We start from the raw sequence: 14,795 nt of genomic DNA, 5'->3' as shown, positions 1-14,795 counted from the left end.
TCCTGACTTCTTGCTATCTTGGAAGGGGCTTAGGTTAGGAAAATGAAACTTTCAGGGATGGGTTTACAGGCTAAAGTATGTCCCAGGAAGGTATTTTGAAGTAACTACCTCCACTCCTTCTCCCTCTACAGGGCCCTGACCTTTGATGACCTTTAAAAATATGTGTGCTAAAAAGTGAAACCTTGCAAAATAGATCTTTTGCTTGAATGAGGTACTACAAAATTGTTTTCAGCTTCATAACTTTGCTCAATTCCATTTTATAAGGTTTTAAAGATATGCAAATACATTCCCTAAATTAAAAAAAAAAACATTGATATGGCTCAAAATTCTACTCAAATAACAGGAATTGCATTTTCAGAACTAAAGGCAGGGAAAAAGCAACTAGTATCTGAAAATTAAGGTAAAATGTTATTTTGTTAAAATTTCAATAGGCATAGACCTGTCATGTAGGCAAATTTCTGGGCCCTCTAGAGGGAGAAGGGGTGGAGGTGGGTATTTTAAAATACCTTCCTGGGACATACTTTAGCCTGTAGACCCATCCCTGAAAGTTGCATTTTCCTAACCTAAACCCTTTCCAAGATAGCAAGAAGTCAATTAACTAGAATTTTACCAAAGTTTCTATCTTTCAGTGCAAAGTGAAGCTTCTGGAAGGGATTTTGTTGGGTGAAGCCCAACAACACTTTCTACTTCAGGTTAGGAAGTTGACAGATAGCCTACCCATTAGCCTTTAAAAAATGATTAGTCAAGCAGAGTTCTACAAAACTTGGTATTTTATCAGTTCAATGTAATGTCATAAAAGACATTTGTTGGGCAAAGAGCAACACAAAATTTACTGCTCCATCTGTGCAAAGTCAGCAAAAACCAATTGACCCCCTAGAAAACAACTTATTTAGCCAGACCCTATAAAACTTGATATTTAGTTGGTCCAATCTAATTTCATTAAAGACTTCAGTAAAATTCTAATTGAATGACTTCTTGCTATCTCAGAAAGGGGTTAGGTTAGGAAATTGAAACTCTTGAGGATGGGTCTACAGGTTAAAGTATATCCCACGAAGGTATTTTAAAGTACCCATCTCCACTCCTTCTCCCTCTAGAGAACCCTGAAATTTGCTTACATGACAGGTCTATACCTATTGAAATTTTAACAAAACAACATTTTACCTTAATTTTCAGTTACCAGTTGCTTTTTCTCTGCCTTTAGTTCTGAAAATACAATTCCTGTTATTTGAGTAGAATTCTGAGCCATATCATTGTTGTTTTTTTTTTCAAAATTTAGGAAATGTATTTGCATATCTGTAAAATCTTATAAATTGGGATTGAGCAAAGTTGTGAAGCTGAAACAATTTTGTTGAACTTCAATTAAGCAGAAGATCTATTTTGCAAGGTTTCACTTTTATAGCACACATATTTTTGAAGGTCATCTAAGGTCAGGGCCCTCTAGAGGGAGAAGGAGTGGAGGTGGTTACTTCAAAATACCTTCCCATGGTATTAATACATTGAAATACATTCAAGCAGAAAATCTATTTTGCAAGATTTCACTTTTATGACACATATTTTGAAGGTCATCAAAGGTCAGGGCCCTCTAGTGGGAGAAGAGCCTGTAGACCCATATCTGAAAGCTTAATTTTCCTAAACTAACCCCTTTTCGAGATAGCAAGAAGTCAATCAACTAGAATTTTACCATTATTAATTTGAAGGCTAATGTGTAACCATCACTTAGGCTAAACTTTGGGTAGAAATTTTGTAATTCATATGATTGACTTACCAATAAAGTTAACATACCACTTAATGCCTTTTTTATGTGCTTTATTTATTTATTTATTTATTACCTTAAATTACCTTACCTTAAATTGCAACTTGGAGCAATTGAAGGATTTTCCATCAATTTATTAATACCAAATATGGTAAGCTTTCAAGCTTGTCACAATAAACATAATAAATAGAAATTATGACAATACTGACAACATAATACACACATACAAATCAATGAAAATAACAACTACAACAAACACTGACAAATAATACTGTAAATTATTTAAAAATGATTTACTTTGAAAATTTGTTTCTGCTAGTTTTGTTTTGAATCTGTTTATGTTATCTGTTAGAAATGTTTTAGGTGGAAGGTCATTCCATGGCTTCCACACCCTGCTGTAAAATGAATGTTGGCCTATTTTCCTTTTTGAAAGTGAGGGATACAATTTATTTGGGTGATAATGGGTTCTGTTTGTGTCATTAAATGTGAAGAACTGTGATGTACTTATATTATCAATGCCCTTGATTATACGGAATGTGTAATACAGAATATTTGATAACTAATATATTACTTTTGATATTTCTGATGCTCAGATTAACTTTATGTTTGCTGAAATTCAGTAGCAAAAACTGTAATTAAAGAGTATTTTGTGCAATGTTTTTCAAATTTTGAATAAAATCCAAAAAAACTTCCATTATAAGAATGAATATTTCAAAACCCTGATTCACAATTGTTCAGACTCAGGATAAAGAAAAAAAAGATACTGGTTATTTTGGCTGTTCAAAATTAGTTTCTCCTGAGAGTTAGTTTCTGCCTTTCAGCAATTAGATGAATTTTTTTTTCTTTCCTTAGAAAGTATGCAGCAACATTAAAATGCAAAAGAACAAAATTGTGTCATGCATGAGGGGGATAACCTCTCATCAATACCTCACTCTTTTAACCAAAATTTCTTTTTGTATTTTAATCTCTTTACTCTAATTAAATTGCTCTTCTTTCAGGAGTTGTTCTTAAATAATTGGGGGAAAATTAGCTTAAAAAAGGAGGTATTGAGGAACCCCACTCCTCATAAACAAGACAATTTGTTTTTCAAACCATGCCAGAAATCCTCCCTCCATGACAAATGTTTCCTGGAAATTCTCCCTTCTCAATATCTCAATGGAAAGTTTCTCCTGTGTCAAAATCCCCCATAGAAAATCTCTGCCATAAAAATACCCCCCACACACAGATACACACAAAAATTCCCCAGACAATTCAAATAAAAAGAGTTTAGTAAATTCTCCCATGTATGATTTCCGTTTGAAAGTTCATCCTGTAAACTTCCCTCCTCATGGATAAATCTCCTGTTGAAAAATCCCTACAGCAGAAAATTCCTTCCATAGAAAATTCACCCTCCCAAAAATGTCAGTTTACTTCCCAAAAAAATTGCTAAATGTAGAAACTATACATATTTCATAACTTACAACCTTTCCCCCCCAGGATTTTCAGGGCTTTGTCATCCCCAAAGGAATGATTACTTGACTTTTCAACTATGCTGATCAATATGGCTGTCTCAAAATTTTGATTGGATGACTTTGGGAAAAGGGGGCATAGGAGGGGGATCTAGCTGCCCCCCTCCCAATCGTTTTGATCACAAATTGGGGAACTAGAACTACAATTTCCGTTTGAGCAAACCCTCTCTCGATCTTGTATGACCATTTGTTTGAAAATATCACCCTGACAAAAAAAAAACATGCATATGTGATCTTTCTTCTGACAAAAATTACAAAATTTCGCATTTTTTCAGATGGAAGCTAGAAACCCTTACATAAAATTCTCTATGATAGGCCAAACCTGATGATGCAATCTCTATCAAGATTCCTGGACTTTCTAGGGGCATTATTGCCCTTTCTCATAAGTTATACAAATTTTATCAGACTTCAATGGCTTGTGATGGGCACATGAGAATTGATGAATATTATATATCTGGAGTTGGTGTAAAAGTGAATTTACTTGATGTAGACTATTGTTAGCAAGATTCCGTGCTTTCGAGTTTTGGTTGTTATTTCGCCGAGCGGCTCCTTACTTACAGTTTGCTGCCATGAACTATATGATTAATTGATCAGACTTGGAATCCACTCTTAGAAAGGGCATTGATGGTGGACATGGACTTTAATTATATTGCAAATTCATATGGGTATCTCTGAGACCCATATTACAAGACTTCTATGACTTCAATGGATCATTTTCTTGGAGCTAAAGAACCCCTACTGGAAATCTGGAAAACCATGACAGATGCAACTGCTGATGAAGCTTGCCTTGCATTGACTACTGAAACTCCATCATGTAATGCCCACAAACTGGCTTGATTCTGTAGTGGCTGAATTGCAGGGTCTGTTGTGGCACTTGCATCTGTTGATCCAGATTCCAGAAAGGCCAAATCTATGTCTCTTGCTATTTCACTCTCAACTTGAGAAGATTGTCAGGGTATATATATAATTTCTTGAAACGTGAATTGAAGCATGTTTCAATTACAACGAATGTGATCTGGAAAAGTCCTATAAGCCTGGAAGACATTTTATCTAGCCAAGGCTTTTGAGGGTTCTCAGCAGCATTTGTGAGTCATCACTAAACATAGTTTGTGAACAGGCTATGTCAATTTCTGGATACAGCTGTGCATGCTGTGTATCAGCATAGATGAGTCAATGGGATTATAGAGAAAATTCTAAACTGCTTAAAGTTTGCATTGATTATGTCAAACAGGGAATTAATCTTAAAATGCTGATGATCTCCAAAGTTTTTGAACTGTCTTTTTATTCACAAAGTGGGCGTCCTCTTTTATTTTCATGAATGTATTTCTGGAAATCGTTTCCTTGTTCAGGTCACTTCCAAGTAGTCCCCAAAGCTGTGCCAAAATAAAACACAGCAGCAGTCGATAGCCACGTCACAAAAATTAAACAGTTTGTGGCAACAAACTCTAAGTAAGGAGCAACCTGGCTCAATAGTAACTGAAACTCTAAAGACAGAATTTTGATACCAATAGATATAGAAAAAGAATCAGCTTATTATACTGATTTCAAATATATAAGTTTTATTTAGTTTAATCTTATGCATTAAAGGCTATGAGCCTGACAAAATTTGCCTGATTTTCAAAAAAAATGGGGAAAAACCCCCTAAAAGTCATAGAATCTTAATGAAATTAACATCATCGGATTCATTGTTTCAGAAAACCCTACTGAAGAGGTTTCAAACTTCTATCTGTAAAAATGTGGAGTTTTATATTTTTGCCAAAAGAAAGATCACATGCGCGTTTATTTCTATTTTTTTCTCCCTAGAGTGATTGTATTGCCCCAGTGGTCCTAGAATATCGTGAGAGGGCTCATTCGAGCAGAAATGAAAAGTTCTAGTACTCTTTTTAGGTGGTCAGAAAGATTGGAGGGCAACTAGACCCCCTTCCCCACCCCTTTTTCTAAAAATCATCCAATCAAAATTCTGAGAGTCATTTTTTCATCATAGTTGAATGGCCCAATAACTATGCCTTTGGATATAATTTGACCTGCCACTGCCCCAGGGAAAAGGTCCAAGTTATAAAATTTGCTCATTATTTACACATAATATTTGTTATTGGGAAGTATGTATACATATTCAGGGGGGGGGAGTGAATTTTCTGCTGAGGGTTTTCCATGGGGGAATTTTTTATGAGGAAGGAAGTTTGTGGGGGTGAACTTGTCAGGGCAAATTATACACTGGGGGAATTTTCCAGAATTCCTATACAAAATTCTTTTATAATTGTTGCTTTCTCTTTTCCGTCTCAATTTTACATGTGGAGTTGTTAATGGTAATTGTCTGGGTAAATTTTCACCAGGATTGAAATGTCTAAAGGATATTTTTTGTGGGGAGGGGGATTTCTCCATGGAGGTGGGACCAGATTTCTTGTCATTATTCAAAAAAACGATCAGGAACTAAATAAAAAACAAGTTTTTTCAACTGAATGTAAGGGGCAACATTAAAATTTAAAACGAACAGAAATATTTACGTATATCTTTGGAATTGCCCCCTCCTCAACACTGCTCTTTACGACTAAAGTTTAAATTGTGGCCCAATTCTACAAGAATGACTCCTGAAACACAAAGATTGTTTAATTGGAACAATACAAAGTTTTTTTAAAGTCTTAAAGACTTTAGCATAAAGGGTGAGGTGTTGAGGAGGAGGCAATCCCCTTCATATATTTAAATAAATTCACTTGCACTTGTTTTCGCACACCTTTCCTGTTTATCTTCCCCAGATTTCTCAAGGAACTCATTTAGAGCTGGGTTGACTCTGGCTAAACATACAGAATTATGCCACTGATCCCTGTTTCAAACCAAATAAGCAGCAACACCAGGATTCAATCTCCAGTCCTTACAGACAAAGGATTTCATGCCTAACGTGCTTACCACTCTGCTAGGATGGCTCAAAGTTGTAATAAACCACCTGTTTGTATTTCAGAGCTCCAATTAAAAGAAGTAAGAATTACCAATATCTTGATTTCAGAGCTATCCGAAAATTGCCCAAGACATGTACAATTTACATTTCTTTCAACAACAAAAGCTAGCTCACACGCTTTATAATTAGACATTATAAAAGTTAAAGAGTTAATAACAAAAAAACTTTTTTTTTAATGAAGCAGATGCTGAAATTCAAAATTAAAACACAGAGAAATTACCCAATGTAAGGAAAAGGATGTCATCCCTAAAAACTTTCTACTATATTATTACAAATTGTCTACTATAATATATAGTGATGTATTTATATGATATATGTATGAAAACACAGAAAATGTATGAAATCTGCATTCAAGCTTTACAGTTTACTTACTTACTTACTTGCTCAATCCCTATGGTGAGGTGGCATTGAAAGTGTTGTCAGACTTCTCCACTTGGGGCTGTCTGCAGCAAGGGCCTCTGCATCAGACAGCAAAATTCCAGCTTGGCCCAGAATATTTCCAAGACTATTACTCCACTGTAACTTGGTTCTTCCTCTTGGATGCTTCCAGCCACTACTAGTTGGTTCAAAGTCATAGAGAATCTGAGCCAGAGTTTTGGTAGGCAATCGAAAAAGATGCCCAAACCAACGAAGTGTCTGCTCAGCAACCAGTTGGGACAAAGATGACTGGGAAGTCATACTGCATAGGCACTCGTTGCTTACAAAGTCAGTCCATCGGATTCCATCGATTGATTGAAGACACTTAGATTAAAGAATGTTGAGACAGGGCCGGACAGCTGCAGTTGTAGGCCAAGTTTCAGCTCCATATAGCAAGATTGAATAGACTGACCCTTTCCAAGGATCTTCATTTTGGTGGTTCGTTTGACCATTAGCTTCTTCCAAACATGGCTCAGTCTACCAAGAGGCCTTGGCCGCCAAGGCAGTAACTTAGTGGTCAATGCAGTCATCCAATGATATAATAGAACTAAGATAATTAAAGTGGTCAACCACCTCGGTTTGGTTCCCGGCGACCATTTAACTAGAATTGTTGGCGTCTGAATTTGGCTGCACTACCATGAATTTTGTCTTCTTCCAGCTAATGTGGAACTCGTTTGCCTTCTCGATAATTTGTCTTATGGAGAATACCTGCTCTGTCGTTGATCAACCAGTAATAAAACCAGCCTGCTCTACTCTGCACTTTTGTTGGAGGTTTGCAAAACATTGCTGCAACAAAACCATAGAAAAGAGCTTGCGTGGTATCAAGAGAAGCATATCCCTCTGTAGTTCTTGTATTCCCTCCTGGAACCTTTTTTCTTCCACAATGCTAGGATCTCTCCTGTATACTAGTTTTTTGGGATGATCTTTGAGCCCCATATAGCACTGAATAGCATCTGGAGCCATAACTGGATAGTGTCACCGCTGTTTTTAAGCAGCTCTGTGGAGATTCCACAGATGCCAGGAGCTTTGTGGTTTTTATGGCACTTGGTTTTAACGAAGTGACATATAGTGATTGCAAATTCTGTTGGTTGGTCTGTCTGTCTGTCCCAGTTCTGCTAGTTTAGCACTTTTAGATAAGCTAGGTCGATGAAGTTTGGCAGGTATATCAGGTACCAGAACAGATTAATTAGAAATAGTCGTTTCCCCGATTTGACCATCTGGGGTGAGGGAGTGGGGGACAGTTAATTTGGAAAAATTAGAAAAATGAGGTATTTTCAACTTACGAATGGGTGATCGGATCTTAATGAAATTTAATATTTAGAAGGATATCGTGTCTCAGAGCTCTTATTTTAAATCCCAACCGGATCTGGTGACACTGGGAGGAGTTGGAGGGGGAAACCTAAAATCTTGGAAAATACTTAGAGTGGAGGAATCGGGATGAAACTTGGTGGAAAAACTAAGCACAAGTCTTAGATACGTGATTGACATAGCCGGAACGGATCCCCCTCTTTGGGGGAGTTGGGGGGAGGGCTAATTCTGAAAAATTAGAAAAAATGAGGTATTTTTAACTTACAAAGGAGTGGTCGGATCTTAATGAAATTTCATATTTAGAAGGACCTCGTAACTCAGATCTCTTATTTTAAATCCCGACCGGATCCAATGTCATTGTGGGGAGTGGGAGGGGGACCGCAAATCTTTGAAAAGGCTTAGAGTGGAGGGATCGGGATAAAACTTAGTGGGAAAAATAAGCACAAATCCTAAATACGTGATTGACATAGTCGGGACGGATCCGCTCTCATTGGGGGAGTTGGGGGGAGGGTTAATTCTGAAAAATTAAGAAATGGGGTATTTTTAACTTACGAAGGAGTGATCGGATCTTAATTGAAATTTCATATCTAGAAGAACCTCGTAATCAGATCTCTTATTTTAATTCTTGACCAGATCCAGTGTCACTGGGGGGGGGGGGGGCAGAAATCTTAGAAAACGCTTAGAGTGGAGAGATCAGGATGAAACTTGGTGGGAAGAATAAACACAAGTCCAAGATACGTGACTGACGCAACCGGACCGGATCTGCTCTATTTGGGGGAGTTGGGGGGGGGGGCTAATTGAGAAAAATTAGAAAATACGAGGCATTTGTAACTTACGAACGGGTGATCAGATCTTATTGAAATATTTAAAAGGATCTTGTGCTTCAGAGCTTTTATTTTAAATCATGACCAGATCCGCTGACATTGGGGGAGTTGGAGGGGAAAACTGGAAATCTTAGAAAACGTGAAAATTGAGGTTTCTTTATCTTACGAAGGGTTGGTCGGATCTTAATGAAACTTTCATATATTTTGAAAGATCGTATGTCTCAGATGCTCCATTTTCATTTCGAATCGGATCCGAGGACATAGGGGGCTGGAGGGGGGAAACAGAAATCTTGGAGACCAGAGAGCTTGGGAAACACTTAGAGTGGAGAGATCGGGATGAAACTATAATTGTCTGTAATTGTCATTGATGAGTTTCTCACCTTTCCCTGGCAAATGCGTTTCTGTAACGCCAGCAATGGCAAAATAACCCTGTTGAGTTCATTAGCAAGAAGTAGCTCAACACGTGGAAAATTTAAAGTAGAATATTCCAAGTAGATATTTTCGTACCACTCTTTTCAAGGAGGCTCAATCTTCAGGTGGTTTGACCACCATCGTCAGGATATCCAGGAACATCCTTGGGCTGGCATCTTAAATGGGAAGAAGTATCCAAGTCTTGATTGATGCTTTTCGTTGCAAGATAGTATTCGTTGCCAAAGCAAGTCCAGGGGACAAAGTGCAAGGCTGTCGCTCAATCCTCCTCACTTTATCTGGACTCGGGACTGGCAACTTTGACCAGATGATACACAGCACGTGGGGTACTACAGTTGTAAAAAAAAAAAAAAAATTAAGCATAACAAACAATTAAACACCACTGCAAGATCCCAAATAAAATACTTTCAACAAAATATTATTACTAAACCTACATCCATGGTCTAATAACTCTAATTAACTTATTAATCAATGATTTTGTAAGAATTAACTCAGTTAAGCTAATTTTCTTTTTTCCAAGTTTTTTCTTTTTTTTTGTTTTTTTTTTTTCTTTTTTTTTTTACAGTTATCAGAGCAAGCTTTAGTTCTTCTGAAACTGTCAAGAGCTACTTCTATTTAATACTGGAATGATGTGATTATAATACTACACACATGTTTTCATTATCACTACTACTTCAACAATAACAAAATGATAAGTACTAAGACAAGGCACTGACTGGAGCATAAGTAAGTTAACTGTTTTTTAAGAGGACTCCAATTGGTTTAAATTCCCTCCTCCAAAATATATTTTTGTCTTCACAAATTTAATTATATTAAACACATGCGACATTTATAAATTCGGGCACAAAAGAGAAATCTACACACGCTTTTACTTTCTCCAGTAGTAATTGAAACTAAGGAATGAAATTGTGACAACAATGACTATATTAAAGAATCTCCTAGTTATGGTAATTCCAAATAGATAAATATCAATTTTGGCCCAACTTTGTCAGAAAATTAGGAGATAGCTAATTCTCTTGGAACTTCTGAAAAAGAAGAAAAAGAATTATATTGAAATTATAAATTATATTATTATGCAAATTTTAGAGGTCGCATTGCCACATAGTGCCACATTTGCCTGTAAACTTCATTTTTACGCTGTCCATACAAAATGAAAGGACGGTTATCCACTATTGCGTTAGTGCATGCAAGTATTGGGAAAGTTAAGAAATTCATTGGATCTCCTTTCTATGGAGAAGGGGTCCCAGAACCTCTCAAAGGTGTAGTTTTTAGGACCAAAGTCTGATAAGTGGCTCTTTCTATCAATATGATATCTCTCTAGCTGGAGGAATGTATTTAGACTATGCATGGAATTAGGCTGTAAAATGGAATTTGACTCCTCAATTGTTGTGAAGTATTTTTATAGTGAAGCAAAAGATTACATTTGTGTTATACTATTGGGTGGTTTTTATGTAAACCTGTTTATTTTGATTACATCCTGTTTAGTTACTTTTTTTTTTAATTTGATATTTTGGCCTTACCCAGTGGGTTCCTGCAGGGGCGTCGTTTGGGGGGGGGACAGTTGCCCCCCAATAATGTGGAGAAGGAGAAAAAATTATTATATATGCCACGCCCCTTGACTCTCCGGATTTGGACCCCATAAAAATGCTGGAGATTTGCCCCAGGGTTCCAGCACTATATGATATGGGATATTTTCCAAGAATAATGTTTTTCAAGTGAATCCTCTAAAAATGTAAACATAACAACCTGAGGCTGAAGAAAAGGCTTTAGTCTCAGATGCTTTCAGTGGATCAGCTACCCTAATCAGCTGTGTGAATGTGGCTTTTGGGGTTTCTAAAAAAAAGCAGCAAATCTATATTTCCTCATGATTCATGATTATACATTAAAGATAAGGGAGCTGCTTGGTCCGATGATGTCAGGACAGTGAGGATGCAGAACAAGACAAAAATGATGATGTTGGAATTGAAGGCCCCCTTTTAAAAAATATTAAGAAGACAGTTTTCCCAGGGCTTTTTCAGTCTCACAGACTTGTAAGTGCAAAAGTTAAACTTTGATGGAAAAGCTAAGGATAGATTCAAATGATTATGATGGTGAAAATGAATAGAAATCAAATATAAAAAAATTGTGCAAAACTATTGAACAACATTAGAACTGGTTGATACTTTCCAACATCTCACTCTATGCTGCAGTGACTATGTTTCTCCTTGCTTCATCCTCTCAATTGTGAGTGTAATAAAAAATTTGAAATAAAGTGCGTCTTAGCCCGTTAGCCGATGTTAGCTATATTTTGGGCCAGTGGATTGAATGGTATTAACCTAATAAGTTCGATGAATATTTTACACATAAGCTATTTGTTATGCCAAAAGAAGAAAACATTTCTAAAGAAGGTATTCGAGGAATATTAGCGCTAGTCAAAATGAAAAGGGTAGAAATAAGTGAAATAAATAATCTAAAGTCCATACTGTAGTTGACAAGTAAATTCAAAAATATTTTGAGGATAATCCTAAATTCAACATGCCGTTGAATAGTCAAGGAGAGGTCTCTTGAAGAGAACCTGGTTTTAAACCAGGTTCTGTTCAAGAGAACCTGATCTAAAATCTTCTGAAACAGTTTCCAGGACGTCGTTTACAATTAGAGCCGCTTTGAATATGCCAAAAGAAGAAAACATTTCTAAAGAAGGTATTCGAGGAATATTAGCGCTAGTCAAAATGAAAAGGGTAGAAATAAGTGAAATAAATAATCTAAAGTCCATACTGTAGTTGACAAGTAAATCCAAAAATATTTTGAGGATAATCCTAAATTCAACATGCCGTTGAATAGTCAAGGAGAGGTCTCTTGAAGAGAACCTGGTTTTAAACCAGGTTCTCTTCAAGAGAACCTGGTCTAAAATCTTCTGAAACAGTTTCCAGGACGTCGTTTACAATTAGAGCCGCTTTGAATATGCCAAAAGAAGAAAACATTTCTAAAGAAGGTATTCGAGGAATATTAGCGCTAGTCAAAATGAAGAGGGTAGAAATAAGTGAAATAAATAATCTAAAGTCCATACTGTAGTTGACAAGTAAATTCAAAAATATTTTGAGGATAATCCAAAATTCAACATGCCGTTGAATAGTCAAGGAGAGGTCTCTTGAAGAGAACCTGGTTTTAAACCAGGTTCTGTTCAAGAGAACCTGGTCTAAAATCTTCTGAAACAGTTTCCAGGACGTCGTTTACAATTAGAGCCGCTTTGAATATGCCAAAAGAAGAAAACATTTCTAAAGAAGGTATTCGAGGAATATTAGCGCTAGTCAAAATGAAAAGGGTAGAAATAAGTGAAATAAATAATCTAAAGTCCATACTGTAGTTGACAAGTAAATTCAAAAATATTTTGAGGAAAATCCAAAATTCAACATGCCATTGAATAGTCAAGGAGAGGTCTCTTGAAGAGAACCTGGTCTAAAATCTTCTGAAACAGTTTCCAGGACATCGTTTACAATTAGAGCCGCTTTGCATATGCCAAAAGAAGAAAACATTTCTAAAGAAGGTATTCGAGGAATATTAGCGCTAGTCAAAATGAAAAGGGTAGAAATAAGTGAAATAAATAATCTAAAGTCCATACTGTAGTTGACAAGTAAATTCAAAAATATTTTGAGGATAATCCAAAATTCAACATGCCATTGAATAGTGGATTTTGGCTTATATTTGAGGACATTTTGAACTGTTTCTTCTGTTGCCCACCTTTCGATTTCTTCTCTTCTTTTGTGGCGCTGATGTTAATGGTGTTTTCAAATTGTTTACCTTCAAGAGAACCTGATCTAAAATCTACTTAAACAGTTTCCAGGACGTCGTTTACAATTAGAGCCGCTTTGCCATCATCATTTCCTTCATCTTCATCCCAAGTTTTGCCAAGGGAAAGTTTATTTTTGCTTTTTACTTTTGGGTTCTCGGCTTTGAACTGCTTGTTCTGTTGTTCACTTTTGAAGTTGATGCATCCTCTTTTTCTTTGGGGCTGATGTTGTTGATGTCTCAAATTGTTCATCTTCAAGAGAACCTGGTCTGAAATCTACTTCAATAGTTCCCAGGACGTCGTTTACAGTTGGAGCTCCTGTGCCATCATCGTTTCCTTCATCTTCATCAGATGCTTGATCAGGAGGCAGGAGAACAACCTGAATGAATTCAAAAGCTTTTGTTTTTCTTCTAGGTGGCCTGGAGTGTGACCAAGTGAAATGCAGAGTTTTTTGTCTTCATTTTCATAAATCCTGAAGATAAAGAAAATATATGAAATATTTAATTATATTTTCCCCATGGCAACTGATATGCTGAGGGATGATAAAATGCCCACGTTATTATTAATATTATTTTCCTTATATCAGATCGCAAAATGGAAAAAACAGATTAATAATTAGAGAAAACAAAAAAAACATCAATTAACAGAAACTGTCACATGGATATCAAAAGTAAACGAAATCATAAGTGAACACTCAGAAGGAAATTGCAGAGAGAAATATGACTAAACCAGATAAAGCATAGATAAAGTTTTCCCCAAGTTGTCACAACAAAGAATCAACCAAAGAATTTCATTTAAAAAATCTCAAGTGAAATTGGCTCTAAAGCGCTTGGGTCCTAGAAATTTGCAAGATATTGCAGACATGATACTTCAATAAACCGAATGTCTCTAAATTCATTTCTGCCTTCCATTACTCGAGTCAGAGTTTGAGGTCCACTTTTCCCCTCCTTCTCTTCAGTACTCCCTTAAAGTTCCAGCTTGATCCCTCAAGATTTCATTCCTGAGACACTGTAAATAATAAAAAAAGATTACATTGAGTCCACATTGAGTCATACGGTTCAGTTTTCTGAGTCTTCTCGGGTATGTGTGGTGTTTTCAAAGTGCAGCCTTGGGGAGTTCTAGGAACAGTGACATAGTGAACGGTCTGTAACAACTCGTTCTGAATACGACTAATCAAGAGCAAAAAGTTTTTGGTGCGGCTCCTAGCCCCCAACACCTGCCCCTCATGACTTCCAAAAAACTATATGATTTTCTTGTCCGAAAGAATGATCTTAGAAAGTTTCGGTCGCCCAAGATCCAACATGTTCCCCCTTTTTCTATTATTAAGCTAATTAATATGTGTGTAAGCAGTGGGCTGCTTGTTTAATATCCTGTTCTAACCCCAGGAGCTGTGGAGGCTATATCATCCCTAGAGCCAAATTTGTAGAACCTTCTTATTATTTTCAAAGATTTGGCTGTCTTAAAATTTCTTTGTGTGTCTTGAAGAGAGGGGGAGTAGTCAAAAAGGGCACAGAAGCATGGCTGGTTGCCCTCCAATCACTTTGACTTTTATACAAAAACACCAGAACTTTGAATTTCCAATTGAATGAGCCCTTCACCCCCTGAGTTTCCATGGCCGTCCTTTCGACACTAAGTGCCCTGGGAAAAAAACAATACTTGGAATTCGCTTTGCTTTTTTCATAGGGAAATCATTAACCAATGGTTTTACCTGGCTTGTTAGTGAGATATTGCATTCCCTATATGCAACTGCCCCTAACAGCATCTTATTATATAACAAGTTTTATCTGAAATAATTTTAAGATTGTTAACCTTAACTAAAAAACACATCGTCCATTCC

The 14,795-nt window shown here is 36.5% G+C and overlaps 1 protein-coding gene across 6 annotated transcripts in view; it reads left to right on the top strand.

Moving 5' to 3' along the window:
- The window catches only part of LOC136035490 (beta-1,3-galactosyltransferase 1-like), a 41,388-nt gene that overhangs the window by 1,364 nt on the left and 25,229 nt on the right, over nucleotides 1-14,795 (top strand). The window contains exon 1 of one of the 6 annotated variants that reach the window (XM_065717315.1): nucleotides 5,939-6,234. The exons of 4 other annotated variants lie outside the window; for them this stretch is intronic. In XM_065717315.1, the coding sequence (XP_065573387.1) occupies nucleotides 6,178-6,234 (57 nt within the window). In that variant the 5' untranslated portion in view covers nucleotides 5,939-6,177. Of the gene's footprint in view, nucleotides 1-5,938; nucleotides 6,235-9,757; nucleotides 9,919-14,795 lie in introns of those variants that run through there. One more of the 6 variants, XM_065717317.1, reaches the window with a different exon arrangement.

This window comes from Artemia franciscana, chromosome 14 (genome assembly GCF_032884065.1).
Source record: "Artemia franciscana chromosome 14, ASM3288406v1, whole genome shotgun sequence".
Taxonomy (NCBI): Eukaryota; Metazoa; Arthropoda; class Branchiopoda; order Anostraca; family Artemiidae; genus Artemia; species Artemia franciscana.
Note: the sequence above shows the minus strand (reverse complement) of the source record. Positions and strands in the feature narration are given on the sequence as shown.